Source organism: Enoplosus armatus, chromosome 23 (genome assembly GCF_043641665.1).
Source record: "Enoplosus armatus isolate fEnoArm2 chromosome 23, fEnoArm2.hap1, whole genome shotgun sequence".
Classification (NCBI taxonomy): domain Eukaryota; kingdom Metazoa; phylum Chordata; class Actinopteri; order Centrarchiformes; family Enoplosidae; genus Enoplosus; species Enoplosus armatus.
The window spans coordinates 2539272-2556173 of record NC_092202.1 but is presented as its reverse complement, the minus strand read 5'-3'; the positions used below and the strand labels follow the sequence as shown (position 1 = coordinate 2556173).

Here is a 16902-nt window from a genome sequence, read left to right as displayed (position 1 = left end):
AGTCGTTCAAAAAAGAACGATTCGTTAGCGAATCCAACGAGTCGCGTCAGTTTTGAATGAACCGGTGAGAGGGTTAGGGACAGGCCCCTCTCAGCTGTTTTCTCAGTTTCAGACGCTCCATTTGTTCATTTTCTTCACTTTAACCGGTAACTGATCAGTGTTTTAGCTTTTCTTTTTGTTTTCGCCATGTTTCTCCTGGTCGCCGCCCTGTTGTCTTGCTGCGCAGGTCAGTATTAAGAATCCTCCGCTTTGCGTTGGATTAGAAATGAATGTATTAGTTATAAAAGCGGTTCAAACCGATGATTCTTCTGTGTTTAGTGGCTGAATAACCTGAAACGAAGTCGTGTTTGTCTCGTTAACACGAAGTGCAGAAGGAGGACAGACGGGTTGGTTCACACGTCCTTTTTGAAGGTGTCAGAAACTAAAATTAAACAAATGTCACCGTCTTTTAAGAAAATGACTCCATTACTCTCCACACTCTTGTAATCCTGATGTAAGTCTCACAGTTTTCATGGTGTTTTTATTATTATTATTATTATTATTATTATTATTATACTTCCCCACCAGAAGTTGAATCACACTTCATTTGTTGATTAAGGCTAATCAAATATTTGCTAGCTTGAGCACAATTGCTACCAGTTGCTAACTTTAACTGTCACACACACACACACACACACACACACACACACACAGCATTAATAGTGTTTAATAGTGTGTTAATAGTGTTTCATATATATATATTCATATAACTACATATGGACACACACACACACACACACACACACACACAGCTAAAGCTAGTAACTGGTGGTGAGCTAGCCTAGCTAGCTAGTGATTTCAAATTGTGATAGCATTTTGACATTGTGATGATTTTAGTCACAAATCACCTAATTTTAGACAACATTAAAATATATTTATTTATAGCTGAGACCTTAACCTTTCGTTTGCGGCTGGTAAAAATATATTAACATAAATTACACCAGAGAATTACAGCAGAGAGTGAAAACAATGCACAACTTAAAATAAGTTACATAGCACAGTGATGCAAGATGTGTGTTTTAATGCTTTAAATTAAGTCAATATTCACAGCTCTGTGAGGCTCTGTGAGCATGCTAACAATGTTTACAAGGTTCACCCTGTTAGTGTTGAAACATGCTAATATTTGCTAATTAGCACTAAAGACAAAGTACAGCTCAGGTGCTGATCACCAAAGTGATTACAGTTCATCCTGTGTGAAACATGAATGTCTGGAACAAATTTCATGGCAATCTATCATCGCTGATGAGACATTTCACTCAAAATGACAAATGTCAACTTCTACATTAGGATTCATCCTCTGAACGTCTGAATGAATCCAAATTAGGTGTCCTTTGGAGAATGCACGGCAGCAGGACGGCGTGTTTATCAGAGGAAACTTCAGTGTGTGTTCGTGGTAATGAAGGAACATGTCGCCCAGTGCAACAGTGCAGCTCACTGATGTGTTTTTAATAGTTGTTGGACAACAATGGAGCTCTATGGCTCAGAGGAAGAAGACATAGCATATAATCAGTAGGATACATTCATTGTTGGTTTTGGTCTTTTTTTTGTGAGATTTGTTGACAAGAAGGAAAACATGAATTTCACCAGCACCACCATGTTTTGTGTTTTTTTTTTTTTTTTTTTTAGTTCCAGGAGGAGCCTCTGACGAAAGTGTACCAATGAAGATCCTGGCCTCTGCCGGTGGAACGGTCATTCTGCCCTGCCACATCAACGTCAGCGGTGACATCCCAGAAGTAGAGTGGTCCAAGGAAGGCCAGCATCCAGAGATCGCCTTCCTGTACCGCCATGGCTGTGAGACCTACGAGATGAAGGATCTGGTCTTCCAGTACAGGACAAACCTCTTCATGAACGAATTGAAAAACGGGAACGTCTCGCTGAGGATTTCCAACGTGCGGCTGTCTGACGCAGGAAAATACATATGCAAGACGCTGCAGAAGCCGCCCCAGGAGGTCGTTACATGGGAGCTCGTTGTTGGTATGTCCAATCAAAATGTAGTTCTAGTAAAATCAGAATCAGAATCAGAATCAGAAATACTTTATTGATCCCCGGGGGGAAATTGTACAGTACCGGTGCTCCCATTCAAGAGTAGAAAGTAGCATAATTTAGAACTAAAAGTTTGTACAAAATATAAAAATAAGAAATACAAAATACAAAATATACACATTTACAGTATTTAAGTGAAATGAGGTGAAATGAAAAATGAAATGAAAATACAAAATATACACATTTACAGTATTTAAGTGAAATGAGGTGAAATGAAAAATGAAATGAAAATACAAAATATACACATTTACAGTATTTAAGTGAAATGAGGTAAAAATATATACAATAACAATGTATATGTATGTATGTGTTGCACTAAAGTGTGTGACTATATATGTATTGCACTTAAACATTTTGCATAAATAGTGAGGTGGTGTATGAACAGGTGAGGTAGATACAGATACGGATTCCAGTCTCTTCCTGAGTGTCTGACATTCAGAGAGAGGAGTTAAACAGTCTGATGGCCACAGGCAGGAATGATTTCCTGTGTCGCTCAGTTGTGCATTTGGGAGCAATGAGTCTCCCACTGAAGGTGCTCTTGTGTCCGACCAGTACGTCATGGAGAGGATGTGAAACATTGTTCAAGATGCCCCGCAGCTTAGACAGCATCCTCCTCTCTGACACCACCGTCAGAGAGTCCAGCTGCACCCCCACAACGTCACTGGCCTTGCGGATCAGTTTGTTTAGTCTGTTGGAGTCCGCCACCCTCAGCCTGCTGCCCCAGCATGCAACAGCATAGAGGATAGCACTGGCCACCACAGACTCATAAAACATCCTCAGCATAGTCCGGCAGATGTTGAAGGACCTCAGCCGCCTCAGAAAGTAGAGACGGCTCTGGCCCTTCCTGTAGAGGGCATTAGTGTTCTTTACCCAGTCCAGTTTATTGTCTATGTGAACTCCCAGATACTTGTAATCCTCTACAATGTCCACACTGGCCCCCTGGATGGAAACAGGGGTCATCGGCGCCTTGGTCCTCCTCAGATCCACAGTCAGTTCCTTTGTCTTTGTCACGTTGAGCTGTAGATGGTTCTGCTCGCACCATGTGACAAAGTTGTCCACAGCAGCCCTGTACTCCTCTTCATCACCCTTACTGATACATCCAACTATTGCTGAGTCGTCAGAAAACTTCTGAAGATGGCAGGTCTCAGTGCAGTAGCTGAAGTCCGTGGTGTAGACGGTGAAGAGGAAGGGAGAGAGGACAGTCCCCTGCGGGGCCCCGGTGTTGCTGACCACTCTGTCTGACACACAGTGTTGTAAGCGCACATACTGTGGTCTGCCAGTCAGGTAGTTGACAATCCAGGACACAAGGGGGGCATCCACCTGCATCTCCGTCAGCTTCTCACCCAGTAGAGCCGGACGGATGGTGTTGAACGCACTGGAGAAGTCAAAGAACATGACTCTCACAGTGCTCGCCGGCTTGTCCAGGTGGGCGTAGACGCGGTTGAGCAGGTAGATGATGGCATCCTCCACTCCAAGTCGGGGCTGATAGGCGAACTGAAGGGGGTCCAAGTGTGTCTTGACCAAGGGCCGGAGCTGCTCTAGGACGAGTCTCTCCAGGGTCTTCATGATGTGGGAGGTCAGTGCCACGGGTCTGTAGTCCTTGGAGCCACTGGGTCGCGGCGTCTTTGGAACAGGAACGAGGCAGGATGTCTTCCACAGCACGGGGACCCTCTGAAGACTCAGGCTCATGTTGAAGACGTGGTGAAGTACTCCACATAGCTGGGGGGCACAGGCTTTAAGCACCCTGGGGCTGACACCATCGGGGCCTGCAGCCTTGCTGGAGTGGAGTCTCCTCAGCTGTCTTCTAACATGGTCGGCAGTGAAGCACACTGTAGAGGTGACCGGTGGGGGAGGGGTGGTGTCGTCAGGTTGAAGAGTGCCGTCAGCCTGGGGACTGGGGGACGAGGTGTGAGGAAAGCTCTCACAGGGGGGTGGGGGGCTGTGAGGAGCAGGAGGGGGAGGGGGGAGTGGAATAGGTGAAGGTTGGAGGCAGACAGCAGAAGAGTCATGGGGGGGTTGAGCAGGGCCCACAGAGTCAAATCTGTTGAAAAACAGATTAAGTTCGTTGGCCCGGTCCACACTGCCTAAAAGATATGCAGTTGCATTATACTCTCCTAAAAGTTGCTTGTTTTTGTTATGGAGAAGGATCCACCTACGTATTTCATTGTCACTATCGTGGCCAGGTGTGGTAGGTACATTCTCAGTGGTTCATCATTAAAGAAATAGTTTGAGATTTCGTGCTGAGAGTTAGATGAGAATATCGACATCACTGTGATATCCATCAGCCAGGAGCAGATTAGCGTAGCTTAGCGTAAAGACTGCAGCGGGAAACAACTTGCCAGGGTCGGTGCAAAGGTTGCGAAATGTGCCAACCAGCACCTCTAAAACTCAGTAAATAACAAATCATATCTGGTTTGTACAAAAAAAGTGTAAAAATGACAATTTGCCGTATTTAAGGGGGAATTATGTGCCAGAGTATTTCTTGGCAGTAACTTCCTGGAGTCACAGCTGGTTGCCTTGTATAATTCTTGTTTTTGCAGGTGAGGTGTCTGAGCCAGTACTCTCCATTGTTGAATTTGCGGACGCTGGAGTGACTCTGCAGTGTGAAGCCAAGTGCTGGTTCCCGGAGCCTGAGATAACATTTCTTAGTGAACAGGGAAACATCAGTGCTGAAAACCCGAGGAGTGATCCAGACTCCAGGGGATGTTTCAACGTCAAAAGGAGAGTGACCGTGCAGGCTGCTGCCAGGTTCAGGTTCAGTTTAATACTCAAGAGATGTATATTGGGTTCCATCTTTAAATCTAAGTTGTCATTTGCTTTATTTACATCACCCAAGGAGGTTATGTTTTCAGTCCCATCTGTTTGTTATTCCAACCTATTGTTTGTATACTCTGCTCATGCTAACATGCTCACAGTAGCCAAGTTTCCATCCAAATGTAGTGCAAATAATAACCAACATTTTTATGCACATTTCCAATATGCACATAAAAACAGGTGGTTGGAAACACACTTAGTAACAATGTTAGCATTCTGGTGCTAAGCAGGTATAATATTTACCAAGTTCACTATCTCAGTTAGCATGCTAACATGCACTAGACACAAAGTACAGCTGAAGTTGATGAGAATGTCAATAATTTTGTCATTTTAAGTATTGAGCAAATTCAAATTTTGACCTGATGGTGGCTCTAGATGAAAAGTTAAGGGTTCACCAAGTTATTAGAATTCATCCTAAGGGAGACATGAATTCAATTCAATCCATTTAAGTGGTGGACCAACAGACAGGCCGACTGGTGTTGCCATCCCTTGACTCTGCGTGGTTTATGAGCTACGGTAGGAACGTAAAACATATTAGTTCATGTAGGCCAGAGTGAAAGGTCTACAGACTCGTGTGTCACACTGATGAAAAAAAAGCTCATGACGTCCTTGTGGTTCACTAGCAGAAAGGCTATGTTTTCCATTTACAACCAACAAAACTTTCAACTCGTGTCTGTTCATCACAGGGTCACCTGCAGAGTCCACCAGCCTGAGATGAATCAGACGAGGGTCACAGTTATTTACATACCAGGTTCGCTGGAGCTTAAACAACCCTGCATCAACTGGATTAACTAACTTCACATTCATGCTTTAACCCCCCCTGCCATTCTGTCAACCACATACAGTTTTGCTATAAACTGTCTTCTCGTTTTTTTTAAATAATATTTCTGACATATTGTATAATGTACGTATAATGTGCATAATCTTTATTATCATTTCAGCTGGCAGCACGAGATCCTGCACTGTAGCCACCTGCATCTGTGTTACATTATGTGCAATTCTGTTTGCACTCATTGTCGTCTTCTGGTGGAAGAAAGGCTGCAACACTGGTAAGTCAGTAACATCCCAAAATTGAGAATTTATGGTAACAAAACTGAAATATCAGGGATGAAGCAAGTGCTAACAGAACATTTCTTTTGTGTGTTCACACAGTCCGGGATTGTTCGTGTTGGGGGGGCCAACCGACCAAAGTACACCTGGTTGACGACAACAGAACTGACATCACTGAGCATCTGAGAGCAATAGATGAACTGACAAAGACAGTTCATGATAAAGAAGAGATCATCCGCCAACAGACTGAAGAACTGAAAGACCTCAGATCTAAGCAGAGTCCTGTTGTGTGCCAGCCTACGTTTGACAATAGTCCTGCCAAATCCTCACCAGACGTCTCAAAACCCATGAACCTACCCCAACACCTGTCTCCCTACGACAACAATCCAAAACCAGCGGCCTCAACCAACAGTGACCGCCCAAAACCTAACTTATCCCGGAACAAATATCCAAAACCTAAACCTGCCATCTCACTACAAGTTCCAGCACCTGGCCCCCTGATCCCCTGTGCTGTGTCGCCCGGTTTTACTCCAGAGGACAGTCGTGTCCGTTCGATGAGCTTGTCTGGGCATCGTCAAAACAGTGCCAGTCCCAAACGTAGATACACCTTAGACCCGTCTAACCCCTTCAGTGTTCTGGCAGATTTGCCTGAAGATTCGGAGACGTTGTTGTCATGAGAACAGAGCAGAAATGTCATCAGGTCAAACGACTCCCAGCCCTGGTTTTGTTTTTCATACAAATCGTTGGCATTACATATGTTTACAAAATGATTGGTACCCATGAGCCATTGTAACTTGTGTAATGGTCAGGAGTTGGGAGCAGATATCTCAGGCAAAAAACAGTATGGCTATCTATAGCAATGGGAAACTTTGGATGAACTGACTTTTTTTAAAACCATCTTATAATATCAGTTAAACGTGGTTTTCTGCATGTTGGAAAATTCTTCTTCTAAACTCACGTACTATTTCAGAATTAATTTGTTAACAACATGAAAAACAACAACATGAATGTCTTGAAAGTTTGGAACATGCTTAATTTTAATGTTTGTTATGGTTTGAAGGTTAGAAATATGTTCGAATTTGAATATCCTTGATTTGATTTTCAACATAATCTGGTGTTTCAGCCACACAGTCACTCATGTAAACCCAAAATATTTTCAATATTTGAAATGAAACAATCCCATATTTATTTATTATAAATAATAAGATCAAAACATAAAGTCGAAGTTAATATAACCAGCTTATAACCAAGGTTTAGGTACCTTTTTAAAAGTGCTTGAATTTTACTCGGTACGAACCTCGACTCTGCTGCTCATGCTAAGAACAAGTTCTGCAGATTTGAAAAATGCTACACATCCTGTGAACCACAGCATATTTCCTGTGAAAAACCTTCCAGACTGTGTAGAAGTGTCTCTACACAATTACATGGATTCAGATTTCTGGTCTTTGAACCATAAAAACTGCTTTTGCAGTTTCTATTTGTAGATTCATATCATGTTATTACCTTGTATATAAACCTAATATACATTTTATTACATATATTTTTGTTTATTGTGCGTTTCTATACATGTTCTGTCTGCTAAGTGCATAACCTTTATTTCATAAATCCTTTACACATTTCTTTTGCCATTATGTTGATTTATTTGGTTGTTCTAGTCTCAGTGTCTGCTGTACTCACTTTTAATAACCATTTGTATGAAATATGCACTGCAAGTAATGTAATTACACAATAATATGAGCTTGACACTTTATTATAGTTGGCATTTGTACCAGTTTGAGCCACCAGAGGTCGGGAGTGAACAGATTTCCAGAAGTCAATAAGAGATATTAATATGATACATCAAAAAACATTTCAACATTTACCGCAATCATGATCATGTCATAAATTAAAGTAAATAAAAGGTCCTGTCTACTCGAGGACCCAACATGATGCTGGTGACGGGTGTGAATTTGTGTGGGTTTGGAGAGAATTCGCTGTATTTCCTTTGCATCATGTTTGCTTCTACGTACTGATGTATGTGGGGATGAGAAGTCTTTTAGAAAGACTTCTTTGGATACATACAGTAGAGGTTCGTCAGCAAACTGTAACACATGGTCCCATTGAGACTTCACAGCCTGGGTCCATTTTATAAAGATGTTGAGCAATGAGTCACAAAATCTCAAAATTTCCAAAACAAAGCCATTGTAAATCATGGGGCTGCAGCTGCATGCTTAGTTGGACCTGATTGCTGAGTCTAAATGAGCCCAGGTTTAGCTAAACTGTACAATGCTGCTACATGATTCAGAGAAAAGTTGCATAATATCACTGCGTGTCCACTCGGGAAATGGTAATTAAGGAAACTGATTTGAAAAGAATCTAGAGATGCCTCTTGAACAATATATAGTGAGGACATTTAAAGTCTCAGGTACAGTGACCTTTACAAACCACAGGTGCAGTTTAAACCTCCGTTTCAGATGACGCAGCAATGGCATTTAAGGGATTTTGTTCCGTGCAACACAGCGTTAACTGATCTTCACTTCTGTTATTTGGTTTTGTTTGATTTCCTTTGAAGTCAGGATGTGGGCTTGACTGTCAGCTTGAACAGTCGAACGAGTACACCGACAACATCAGGACAGGATGGAGATCACCTCACTCTGCCTAATGCTCTGTGAGAAATTTAACTTTTTAAAAGCAGTTTTGCCTCCTCTACTGTTTTTCTAAATCTTGTCTTTCTTGTCTTTCTTGTCTTTCAAATCCGTCCCTCAGTCACATTTTGGCAGATTCTGGTTGCGGTATTGAAAATGTCTATTTGATTGTTTCTAAAAATCATCGTTTCCTCCGATCTTCTGTTGTTGTGATGTAATTGTGTGTTCTGATCACCTCCGTGTCTGGTTCACAGACTTTTTTACAGCTAACAGGGGGGGTAAGTTGCTTTGGACAAAAGCTTCAATGCTGCTTATCTACGTGCACAATTTGATAAAAGCAAGTATATCAAGAGCTATGCTGCATACTTCTGAAACTTGAATCACGCAGCGACAGCAGCAGATCTGCCACAAAGAGCTATATATCTGTGCGACATACAATCTGATGGTTTTTATGTTTGTTCTCATATTTTTCAGCCACACTGAGCGTCCACCCCAAACAATCTCAGTTCTTCTGGTATGACTCCATCACTCTGACCTGTGCGGAGGCGGAAAACTCCAGCGGCTGGATATTCAAGAGAAACACCTCCTCTCGCACTTCTGAGTCGTGTAACTCGGGCTGGGGAGTACCGAAGGAGTCCTCCTGCATCATTGAGAATGCCTATCCAGCAGACACTGGAGCGTACTGGTGCGAGTCTGAGCAGGGGCGGCGCAGCAACAGCGTCAACATCACCGTGACTGGTAACACCAAAACATTTGACGCTGACTTTATGCTGAGCAGGTTTGGCACAGAACTATTTATCTGTTATTCACCTGAACAATGTAAAGATTAGTATGTTTTTTTTTTAGGTGGTGCTGTGATCCTGCATAGCCCTGCGCTTCCTGTGACAGCAGGCGATAAAGTAACACTTCTCTGTTCCTACAAAGAAGAAAACACAAAAGCCACTTTTGATTTCCCTGCAAAGTTCTTCAAAGATGGTGTTTTCATTGGGACTGAACCTGCAGGAAACTTGACCTTCTCCATGGAGTCCACGTCTGATCAAGGTCTCTACAAGTGTCAACACCCCACAGAAGGGGAGTCACCAGAGAGCTGGCTGGCTGTTAAAGGTGACGATGACTCTGCTCGCTGCACACAATGTGTATCAAGCAAGTAGCTGAAACATACTTTTTAACTGCAGCTTTCAACCATGAAGTCAGACGCCTCATCCATTCCTTCATTTTTACAGTTTGGTTCGGTTTATTATTTATATATATAAAGAGTTGAAGATGCTAATTTTATGTAGTGTGACAAGATTCAAGCCTCCATTTCTCTAAAGCAAGTTTGGTGCGTTATGATTTTACACAGAGGGCCATGTGTGATTTAAAGCTTTGGCACCAGGGGGCGTAATAACACAATGAAACATTTAAATACAGCTATGAGCAGTTTATTTCATCAAGGAATTCAAGTGTGTGTGTGGTGTTTACTACTTGAATCAAAGTTGGCAAACTGTGGTACTACACATCTTATAAGCTCAACTTGTGTGTCTAGTATTTGTATGAAAACAGAACTAGTGATGGTCTTTGTTGAATTGCCTGTTTAACCAATTTGTTTTTGTCTTCCTAGCAGTCAGAGCTGAGCCTCCTCCTCTCATGTCTACACCCAGGGTGGTGTGCACCATCCTGCTGGCCGTCCTCTACACCATCACGCTCATAGTGGGTATAAATGTTCACAGAAACTGGGCTAAAGGTAGGAAATAAATGGAACCTTAACCGCAACTTAAAATAACTTAAATCCACCATTTCTTTTAACCTAAATATCAATTTATTGTATTGTTACAAAGATAAGGGCCATCATTTTTCTTGGTGTATGTAAACATTAAGTTTGTAAAGTATGAAGTGAAGTTGGTAAAGGTAATATGACTTTTATTATTCACGTCCCAATAATCTCTTACTGGTTGGGATTCAGTGTCTTGCTCAAGGACACCTCGGCAGGTCAGATGAGAAAACTCTCACTAAAGTAGTTTTACAGGAATCAAAAAGTCTTTTACGTTTCTCACAAAACAGAATAATCGGTTTAGAAGACGGATGGATGGATGTGTGAAAAAGTTCTTAAAGGTGCTGCCTGATGCACCTAATAAATAAACCAGCAACACACCAAAACTTTACACATATTTTTAACATTTGATGTTGTCTTTTAGGGTCCAGTTTTTTGACTTGCTGCCAACCAAACTCTATACAATCTTTTGAGTATTTAAACAAATGACAAAATTTCACATTTTAATAACCCTTTTCTTCATTGCACTATGGTCTTTGTGTCAAAGCCTTCTCTACACTACCAACAGTCTTAGACGCTGGCTGCTAATCTGGATTTGAACTCTTGGAGAAACAATGATTATTAATTCAAATGATGGTTCCTCTAATAGGCTCTCTGTTCTCTTCCTCCTGCAGCTCGAGCTGAAGCATCTGATCATCCTTCATCAGGGTGAAGAGTTTTGTTTCCTGCTGGGATGAAGAAGAAAAAGAGCAGCTCCTATTGACAATATTGTGTTTTATTTATCTTATTTATAAAAATGTGTATCTTAGTATAAAATATAATTTCTTACCCACTGTTTTTGAAAATACAACATAAAGAAAAAAAAAAGCTTTTTCTATTTCTTATTCTTTTCTTTTTCCTCACTGACAGAAAAACACAGAGAAGCTGAACATTTTGAAGCTGACACATATTTCAGTTTGTGGAGAAACATTCACCCAAATTTCAGCTTGTCAAATGTCAACCATGAGACATGGCTGTCTCACACCACCTTTTTATCTAAACCATAAGATAATATGTCCAAATCTGAATTGGAAGACAAAACCTTCTCTAGAATCTGTTACAAATTGCATAAACAGGTATATTTAAAGATTCAAAAATCAATTTTCCCAATAGAATGTGTCTTATCTTGTCTTCACATGTCACATGTAAAGGCAGCCTGTGTTTAGTCTGTCGGAGGAAACATGACACACTCGGGAGTGTCTGCAGACAACATCTGTTTCTTCTCTAAAAAGTCCAGCTGGTGAAAAACCTTTCCTGATGAGGGGAATGAACAAACCACCCAATGGAAAGAACTTGGCTCTCTACAAGGATGCTACCTCAGTATGTCCTTGTTGTTGATGCCAGGACAGTCCCAAGATATGGGTGAGAACAACAACAACTTGTGTATTCACTGGTGTAGTCTCACATGGATGAACACGAGCCGAACAGGAGGATGAGTCAGGGTTTTGGCTTTTTTTTTCAGATAAGCAAGCCAAGGTTAAAACAGGCCAAAAAATTTGCTGAAAGTTAGATGAGGTTTGGTACCACTTTCGTGTCTGTGTACCAAGTATGAAGCTACTCACTGAAGCTACACACACGCTAGCTGTTTCCCCCTGCTTCCAGTCTTTATGCTAAGCTAAGTTAGCGGCTGGCAGCATATCTAGCCTCCAAGCTCTCTCTGTCAAATCAAATCAATCCTCTTCCTCATTGTGACTTATTCATAACAGCCAGTATACCCTCATTCAGGGGTGGAAGAATTACTCAGACTACTTTCATCTATAATAATGCACCATCATTTATTCGTTGATTATATTTTGTAAATCTGCAAAGTAACTAGTAAGAAAGGCTTTAAAATAAATGTGGTGGAGTAGAAGTATGAAGTAGCAGAACATGGAAATAAGTAAAGTACAAGTACCTCAGCATACTTGTCATAGCAGGGAAAGCACAGGTGTTAAAAACAATAGGTGAGAGGGCGGGGCCTCTTCTTATACCAGTCAAAACAATTACTCATGGCCTGAAGGGGGATTTCACAGAAGATTAATTACATAGAGAAAGACATGACTCCCAGTATCATGTTGGCTGATGTAACACATAATAAATAACTAATAACTGCCTTTGCTGTCATTACATCTATATATAAATTATAAGAGGTCGTGCAGAGGTCAACCAAAACCTGTGTCCATAGTCCTTAGTCCTTAGTCCATATGTCAGATCCACAAAGAAGCTTCTCGTGACACCAGAAACCAGAAGAACATGAACAGACATGTGAGTAGTTTCAGTCTTTGTATCTGACTCTTGGCAAGACTGTCACTACTACTATTTCTTTAACTGTGTCGCTGCCTTTGCTACTAAGAGACTACAAACAACAACGTGTCCTTTGTCAGGACAATATTACTGCAGTCCATTCAGAGTCACTTTAATTCACAGTGTATTACAGGGCAATCACTTGTAGTACATTGCAAATGGCGTGTCAGTGGCCTTTTCTGTTGGAATTTAGATGTGGCAGAATAGTGGGGAACGGAAATGAAGTTCAGCAAGAGTTTGATGAGTTTAACTTATTAAATTAATAACATTTTCTGTAAGGAAGTCTGGGTTTGTTGACGGATGGAGAGTAAAGCCACAAATTCATTTAATACAGAGTTTTGTGTTTGGAGAATACAGCTCAGTGATGTTGTCTCTGAGTTACTCTTTTATTCTGTATTGTAATTGAACTTGGAGCCTTTTAAACTCGCTGAGCCACAATTAATCAGCAAAACCCCGAAAACGCGTCGAGTCAGCAGCGACGTCTCGTGACAGACACGCGGGAAACTCGGCGAAACTGTCACACAAGGAAGCGACACGTTAGGACAGACAGGTGAGAGTCTGAGGGGGGGGGGGGGGGGGGGGGGGGTTACTTGTAGAGGCCGGTTATCACATGGCCGGTTAACGTTTGGAGCGGAGGCGGTGCCTGAGTCACAGTCCAGAGCCTAAAGACGCTTTGTTTTGTTCCCACACGGCAGCGCTGCACGTTAGTCCTCAGTCTGTCTGTCTGTCTGTAGTCAGGGGTTGACATGGAGCTGGGGGGGCTCACCGACCCTGTGGCTTGGCGCCTCACTCTCGTCGTCCTCGTGCTGCTCGCCGCCGACACACCTGCTGCAGGTAAACGTGATCATTCTGCAGAAGAAGCGGGAGAAAGTTCCCACTCAGCCACGGTAAACGGTGTTTGTTACCAGTAGCGACGATTATCTGTCACGGAGATCGATTAGTCTCTTCAGCTGACGCATGTAAACAAGTGAATGTGTCATTATATTAGTTAAATACTAATATTTAACCAATATAGTTCTCATTGTAGTTTTTCCAATTGCAAGTCTACATTTCTTATTACTTTATTTTATCTTTGTCTTTTATCTTGTCTGTCTATCTATAACAGCAAAATCGCAATTCTTCTCTTAATGTTTTTATTTCACACTTGCTTAAAGGCCCTTTGAATTGAATTGAACTGAACTGAATTGGTAATTTGTATTTGTGTAAAGTTACTGAGTGTAAAGTGCTTTTTTCGTCAGTCTCTCTTCTTGTCACAGGCTAAAGGTTTTAAGTGTGTGGGAAGATGGGTGAGCCTTTTTTTATGAAGCCATATGAGGACATATATAAAGTCTGTCACAAGCTGAGCTGTGGTTTAAGGTTAAACTGGTTTAAGCCTGTGTCGTCTGGAACAAAATGAATCAGAGGCTGTGGTCATGGGTTCGGTACAAAGAGAGATTCCTACAGTTGAGATCACTTTATTAACTTGAACTGGCTTAGAGCTGAAAAGATTTGTCGACAAGAAATTACTTGGCAACTATTTTAATCGATTAATCGTTAATTTATCAAGAAAAAACTGCTTTCAGTTCCTCCTGTGTTTCATATCTTTTGCTTTTCTCTGTTGTAGTGGTTAGTTACAGCCCTAATCTGGCTAAAGGTGACTCTAACACAAATTGGTGACTTTGCTAACGCTTGCTGTTTAGAGCCACTGTTGTTAAAGTTATTAATATCGGAAATTGGGTGTGAATTTATAGAAAGTTTTGACTTTTTTGGAAGTCAAACAATAGTGGAGATAATACCACTGGAGATGTTTTAATCATCAACACGTACAGCGAAGCAGATTCCAGACTTGACTCGCTTTTCAGCAGGTTTTAAGTGTGTCCTCCATTTCTCAGGTCAATCTCAGGTGATTGGATCACTTCGGCCAATCGTGGCTGCCCCGGGTGATGATGTCATCCTACCGTGTCACGTGGAGCCTGGGCTCAACGTGGTGGGACTGACGGTGGAGTGGTCGAAGCCCGACGTTCAGCCTGACCCCGATGATCGGCTCAGCCGGGTCGAATATGTACATCTTTACCGGGACGCGCGCGAGGACCCGGACATGAAGATGTCATCGTACGTCAGGAGGACGAGGCTGTCCACAGATGGCCTGAGACATGGCAACATATCGCTCAAGATCATTAACGTGACGCTTGCAGACGAAGGGAGATACAAATGTTTAATACCGAAGTTGAAGAGTCGCATACAGTCTTCAATTGTTTATCTTGTCGTTGGTGAGTTAATCTGTTAAAATGTTTATGGTTCAGATTAAAGTTGATTATTTTAATAGTTTGACTTAAACTCAGTTTATCATATCAACATTTTGTCATGTCTTTACAGTACCAAAAATAATATACATGCAAGATCATTGCCTCAAATATGTTTAAAACTTTGAGGGTCATTTTGTTGCTGTTGCTCCATAAGAAACTGTTATTGTCTCCTTTAAATATTGTGTTGCAAGTTATAACAAATCTTCTGTTTTTCCAGAGCCAAACTCTGCTAAAACCTGGACAACAGAGACGCCACTGCAAACCAGATGTCTCCAAACTACTGATCCCAAGGAAGAGACGGATGTTGAAGGTGCGGAAGTGGTTTAGAAAGTCTTAAAATGCCATTTTTCAGCGTTGTTTTTGCAGCAATTTGCTTAACTTGTTTTTTGAAGCAGAAAGTTGTTGGAAAACCACTTGTGGCTTCTTGAGGAACATCACATGCTCTTTTTGTGAAAAACATACACATTATACATTAAGATGCAAGCAAGAATATGCAACGATCTCCATTATCTAAGTTTAAGAGCAACTTCTTCACAGCTGTTTCATGTATATATATTACTGTATCATCTGCGTACATTTGGACATCAGCTCCAGTACATGCTGAGGGTAGATCATTGATGTATGAGCCAAAGAGCAGCGGACCTAGAATAGAGCCCTGGGGCACTCCAACATTACAACTGAGAGTATATCCTCGATGCTCACACACTGATTTTTGTTTTTGAGGTAGGATTAGAACCAGCAACTGGACTGAAATCTTATTTTATAAGATTATAACTTCAGTGCTTTGGATTTGATAAAATCTGACACCGAATCACATTCATGTTGTGTGTTTTCTGTATTCCAGTTACAGTAGCTCTCATCATCTCTGTCTGATTGTTCCTGTCAGTTGGTTCGTCCAGTCGGAGCAGGCTGATCCTACTTGTGGTTTTCTTGCTGGTCTTGCCGATGATCCTGGCTGTTGGAGTCACAGGATATTTGACCCAGAAGCGTAAAAAACAAGACGTACGTCAAATGTATTTTCTTAATGGTTTAGTGCTGGAAAATAAAGGAAACAAAACACAACATAATTTCCTCCTGTATGTATGTAAATAATTATATATATATATAATTTGCTTTTAATTGTCCCTACAGCTTATAAAGGTACCTACAGCCTAGGTGCCTTGCTCAAGGGCACATTGGTAGATGTTGTTAACAAAGATGAGACTGGTCCACTCATCTCGCCTGGACCAGTAACCCCTCCGGCCACAGGTGGACACTCTGGATCTGCAGGAGAGAGGCTTTTATGCTGTGGAAGTAAACACACAACCACCACAAAATCCTGTAAGCAGACACATCGATACAGGACACATCACAGTATCTTAGAGAAGGATAGTGTCCAAGTGGGGAAAAAATAGAATTTAGTGGCACATTTTGGGGGTTATTTCAGTTTAAATGATTACTCAGCAGAGATCTAGGTTGCAACACGTGCAGCTCAGACCATGCTGCTGATACCACAGCGAGTTGTATTTCAGTTTTTAACCCACATGTGGGAGTGCACCTGCAGTTTTTTGAGTCAGAGTTAAAAAAAATGTTAAAAGTAAAGTTAAAGTGTTCCTCACTTAATAGCAACTTCCAGCGTGCCTTTGAGCAGGGCACCCAGTTGTTCTATTGCTGTTGTTTATTTAAAAATGTTCCAATGAAAGCTGGTCTTTTCTTTGGTGAACCACTTTTCTTTTGGTGTATACACATAAGGTGCTAGGCAAAGATTGTTGGACTTTATTTGCTATTATTATTTAAGACTTTCTTAAATGTTACGTTTGCTTTGTATTTTTAGTTTTATACAATGAATAGTCGCCAAATAAAGTACATTTGCAAATGATTACAGTGTGTTTACATCATGTGTGCTGTGATTAATGTATCTGTGCCAAAGTTTGGTGTTTACTCCTACAGCTATCAGCCACGAGAAAGGGTTATTAACTTAGTAACCAGCTACTTA

General features: G+C 41.4%; 2 protein-coding genes across 2 annotated transcripts; both read left to right on the top strand.

Moving 5' to 3' along the window:
* The first annotated feature begins 160 nt into the window (after positions 1–160).
* On the top strand, positions 161–15254 carry LOC139306228 (butyrophilin-like protein 2). Its single transcript, XM_070930178.1, has 8 exons — positions 161–226; positions 1666–2013; positions 4623–4836; positions 5583–5647; positions 11597–11679; positions 13377–13476; positions 14514–14891; positions 15145–15254. The coding sequence occupies exons 1-8, from the start codon at positions 187–189 to the stop codon at positions 15252–15254; spliced, it is 1338 nt and encodes a 445-aa protein (XP_070786279.1). The 5' UTR covers positions 161–186.
* On the top strand, positions 8550–11162 carry LOC139305887 (Fc receptor-like protein 5). The gene is made up of 5 exons (XM_070929838.1): positions 8550–8593; positions 9045–9308; positions 9417–9674; positions 10171–10293; positions 10995–11162. The coding sequence occupies exons 1-5, from the start codon at positions 8563–8565 to the stop codon at positions 11030–11032; spliced, it is 714 nt and encodes a 237-aa protein (XP_070785939.1). The 5' UTR covers positions 8550–8562; the 3' UTR covers positions 11033–11162.
* Positions 15255–16902: the final 1648 nt, after the last annotated feature.